Raw genomic sequence first — 5104 nt, 5'->3', positions numbered from 1 at the left:
AAGTTGCATTCATGCAACATGTGCCATTGAACTATATATATATATATATATATATATATAAAAATAATAATATTATAGGTACAACTAAAATATCGTACAACGATATGTACAACAATAATATCGTGATATTTTGCTATTATATCGTGAGATTTTGTTATTATTTCTTTAGATTTTGTATTCAATTTATCGTGAGATTTTGATAAATGAAATTTTTGTATTGAATTTTTTGTGTTGTAAGAATTGTTGTATGAATTTGATTGTACATGTAGCATTACTCATCACATCAGCAATATTTTGCCCATCAATAGGATGGTTTTAAAGAAGAGTATGCATCTTTTTTAGTGGATTTTACAATCACAATAGACAAATTTGATATGATCCACCATATTTAGGAAATGACATAATTGATCTATGCATTAATGCAATAAATTTAAAACAATTGGTGGAAAGTGGAAAAATTAAAAACAAAAAAATAGATGATGGACGTGATCGAGTTGTGGGCTCTGGTGGAAAAAATGTATTATAATAATTACGATGCTTTATGAAGGTATTTTCATACTTCCACTATAATTAATCAATTTAATATATATATTATAATAATAATAATAATAATAATAATAATAATTCATATATTTTTACCTTAAATTTCATAAGATGGTAAAGATTATGTAGGGTAATTGAAATCTTCCATTTTTTATATAGAAGAGATATTTCAAGTAAATTTTGTATATTTTCCAAATTATTTTTTCCTTAATCTTTTTTACTATCATTCCTAACTAGATTCTTCCCAATTTCTCACGACAAGATAATAAAATGTCTGAAAATTTTGCATACATACATAAGATCGATTATGCAAATACATACATGCATATATTGTCTTATCATAACAACATTATACATATATATATGACCATAATGTTTCAATTCAATCGACGACGGACAATATTTCAACATTGTAACAACGAAATATGACCAACAACATTGACAATAGTACAATACAACGATAATGAGAAGCTACGTAGGATAAGCAACGAATGAATCGCAAAGAGTACTCGAGTTCAAAACCATAAGAGCTCCATCATCGAGTATTGAGTGGTTTTGTATCGATTTAAACCCGTAAGATTTCGCGATTTTGTAGCTCTCGGATGAATTGTTGGAGAGATCGAACATCGTCATGTCATGAATGCTCGGCCTTCTCTTGTCCTTCCCTCTCGAAACCTGTCTCAGATAGTATTTCTGGGCATGGCTAGCTACCTGAGTCGGTGTCTTCGAAATCACAAAATTTCGCGATATGCTCCTCCAGTCGCCTTTTCCATGCTTTTCAAGTCCTATGAGAAATCGTCTGCAATTTCATCCATGGATCGTCACAGTAAATAGTCCAAACCATAGAAAAATATCGATAATTGAAGTGTGTTGATTTTTCTCATTTGGCAATAATTTGGAGCATTAGCATAAAGGGCAAACATGTCTTTTCAAAAGCTCTAAGCTATGGCTGATATTCGTCATTTTGGCACCACATCTTCCTCAATGTAAAATCCAACAAGACATGAACCATGATTGATTTAAAAACTCCAAAAAACATCAAATCTAAAATATAATTTCATTTAGAAAAGTTAAGTTTTATTTCTAATTTTTCCAACATATATATAACTTAATATTAACTCCATCTACCAAATTAATTCTCATTAATTAACTTATTCAAGCTACTTAATTAGTCCAATTCAAGAATACTAGGTTTACTACCACCATCCCATCAAAATCTTGTTTCTAATAAGCATCAAAAGCAAGAAGAGACCACGGAGCCAAGAGTTTCGTGCAAGAGAGGAAGAAAGTACTTAGAACTCGAAAAAATATTCGATGACGAAATCATGTTTTCGATCCGTTAGTTTAATGTTAACATAAGAGTTTATTAGAAGATTTAAAACCATTTCTTTCTTGTTTTGCATGACGACCGAATCTAAAACTATAAAAATTACAAAAATTTAGGGTACTCCAAGCACAACCATAAAGAAATTAGGGAGACGAAATCATATTTTCGTGGATATATATATAACACAAATATATGCAATTATATGACCTTAAAAGAGATAATCAAGAAGTAATTTAAAAAGCGATCTATCCATATAATAATCAATCATATTGTGAATTGTAATCAAATCGATATCCAACTGACTTACATATAAAGAATTTTCATAAAAATTCAATTTTTATTATATAATCTTGAAATACCAATAGGAATTTATAAATTATGTGTATGTATATATGCATGACCTGTGCTCATCCTCAGTCCAGGGCACCCCTTTCCTCCTCTCTTGAACAGTACTAGTCCTTCCCCTCTTCCTACACATGACATGATCAAACCCTCTTCCATCTTCCAGCTCCAAAGTAAACGAAGAAGACAGGTATCCCGGGATCGGAACCAAGCCGGCCTCGATATTGCTGACGTCTTCGACCAACTCCCTGTAATGATTCATCACATCGCACACGGATTTCCCCGGGATCATGGACGCAACCTTAAACCATCGGTGCGGTGTTTTCTTCTCGTCGTACATGGCGAGGGCACGCTCGAATAGCTTGTTCTCTTCTTTGGTCCATGGTGTGCTCTTTCCTTGGGGGACTAGCCAGTTCGAATCGTACGCGTTCGGCGTGTACGGAGTTGGACGAAATATTGTTTCCATGCCTTCATCAAATCCTACCTAGTACCTTGATCATATGCTGTAATAAACTGATGGTGAAAATAAAATAGCTATTTTTGCAGAATGAAAAAAACAGATGGGATTCTTGTATAATATAATATTACCTTTCGTAGAGTGGCACGGACAGAAGAATCTTGAAAAGCTTTATATAAATCATATATGAACTCAAGAATCAAGCCAAGCCCGGTTCAGAGTTGTTCATACAGATCGTGTGAAAAATAATGTTTGTTAACCAATTTTCAAAGAAAATAAGGAAAAGCTGCAGGGAACTACTCTAATTCACTGATGAATTTTCAGAGGGATGAGAATGTGTCATTTGTTTGCTGTTCATATAAAATGGTACGTTGGTGTGGCTGAGATCGAGTGTTGAAGGCTTAGCAATCAGAATTAGCTTTCGTGTCAGCAAAGTGTCAGCAAATACAAAAGTTTTAAAAAGAAAAGTTTTTCAATGTTTGTCGAGCTTCTAACATATGTAAAAAGGCAAAATTATAATTTTAGTTTTGTAGAGTTAGATTTTTTTTATATTGATTTTTTATTGTATCAAATTTTATTTTAGTTATATATATTTTAATTTTTATAATTTTTTTTTATTAGAGTGCTATTTTACGTTGTATATTATAACAATGTCAACGTCACATATGTCGTATCGATTTTATCTCACCACCACGTAGGAAAAAAAATAATTTATTTGAACTAGGGGTTGGAAAAAATACCGAATTGTACGGTACACCGAGATTACCGTAACGAAAAAATGACGAATTTATCGAATTTTCGGTATACCGAAAATTCGGTGCGGTAACTGTATGCAATTTGAAAATTTCGGTATATATATCGGAATACCGAAAACATATACAAAATTTTTAAAATATATAATATTTTAAAACAATAAATTTATAAAAATTTTAAAATGTAAGGTTTTTTCGGTATAAAAACGGTATATACCGATACCGTACCGAAATCTCGATATACCGTACAATTTCTGTATAATCGGTATGCTAATTATATGTACCGAAATTTTTGGTACGGTATAGGATATTCGGTACGGTACGGTGTACCACCCCTAATTTGAACTGAAATTTGATAACGGGAAAGTTGACTAATGTGCTTTTTCATTGAAATTTATTAGATTATATAGGTTAGGTTCAGGTAGAGGTGTCAAAATGCGACACGACCCGTCAATCCGACACGACCCAACACGAAAAAAATCAGGTTCAGGTTAAAGTTTTTTGGGTTCGGGTCGGGTTCGGGTCGGGTTAGTGTCAGGTTAGACGGATTTCGGGTTGGGTCGGGTTGGGTCGCGGGTTGACCCGAAAACTTTTTGTTTAAAAATATTACCTATATTTTTATATATTGTATGTTTGAACAAAATTTATTGTATATTTATATGATAAATTTTCATCATTTAATATTTATTTGTATTTTTTTTATTTTTTTAACAATTGTTTATTTGATTTAGTAAATATACTTTTAATTTTCTACAATTAAACTTTCAAATTTAAATCAAAAATTTTGTTATTATGTGTTTAAATTAAAATATTACTATTATTTTTTCGAATTTTTTTCATTAATTTTTTTAAAAAAAATAAAAAAATTTCAGGTTAGACGGGTTGAGTCGGGTTAGACGGGTTCGTGTTCGGGTTGGGGGTTTTCGGGTTACTTCGGGTTTGGGTTGGGGAAAAAAATAAAAAAATTTCGCGGGTTGACCCGATCCAGACCCACCCAACCCGATTGACACCCCTAGGTTCAGGATCGGATCCAAAATATTCATATTTATTTGGTATTTAATATTATTGGATAAGAGACAGTTCACATTAATATCGAAATTTATTTTGGTTTCTTTAAATAGATACCACCAATAAAAACACAATCCTCCCTTTTCACGGTTTACCTTGAATGCGTTCGAGTTCATGCGGCATACTTGAGCTTCTTCTCCATGGGCTTACAACGTGTATTTAATATGTGGATTGCTTCGGTAAATTAGGTTATATTTTGATTGATGAATTTGATTTAGATATATGAAATTAGTTGAGAAATTGATTATATATTGATGAGAAATTGATTTCAAATTACATCAATTTTAATTAGGTGTATTTAAAATCTATCATAATTACTATTGAAATTGCCTAAATAATGTTTTCATCGTTATTCGTTATTGTAGGACCAGACGCTTACCATTTTACCAAAAGTTATAGCTAGTAACAACTGTGTCACTCAAATCTTTTAAATCATACAACAATATAATCACTACATTTAGATTGATCTATCCAGCAGGAGAAGTTAATATTCCATAATAATAATCTTCGTCCCAAAAATTTCATTCTTTGCAAATAATAGAAATCGAACTTGTAACATTGACTCAGATATAAATTGTAGGAACGAGCGCTTGTCTCTTTGCAAAAAATTATAGT

The 5104-nt window shown here is 31.5% G+C and overlaps 1 protein-coding gene across 2 annotated transcripts; it reads right to left on the bottom strand.

Moving 5' to 3' along the window:
• Positions 1–853: 853 nt before the first annotated feature.
• LOC140976617 (transcription factor DIVARICATA-like) lies at positions 854–3128 on the bottom strand. Of its 2 annotated transcripts, none has more exons than XM_073440857.1 (3): positions 2970–3128; positions 2272–2715; positions 854–1342 (listed from the first exon to the last, which is right to left on the bottom strand). In XM_073440857.1, exons 2-3 carry the CDS (start codon positions 2676–2678, stop codon positions 1015–1017), a joined length of 735 nt encoding a protein of 244 aa, XP_073296958.1. In that variant the 5' UTR covers positions 2679–2715; positions 2970–3128; the 3' UTR covers positions 854–1014. The 2 variants fall into 2 exon arrangements, with proteins under 2 accessions (XP_073296958.1, XP_073296957.1); XM_073440856.1 differs by having other exon boundaries at positions 856–1342; positions 2801–3122.
• Between the last annotated feature and the right edge of the window lie 1976 nt (positions 3129–5104).

Source organism: Primulina huaijiensis, chromosome 5 (genome assembly GCF_012295235.1).
Source record: "Primulina huaijiensis isolate GDHJ02 chromosome 5, ASM1229523v2, whole genome shotgun sequence".
Taxonomy (NCBI): domain Eukaryota; kingdom Viridiplantae; phylum Streptophyta; class Magnoliopsida; order Lamiales; family Gesneriaceae; genus Primulina; species Primulina huaijiensis.
The sequence above is the reverse complement of the archived record's forward strand: the minus strand, read 5'-3'. Positions and strand labels throughout refer to the sequence as shown.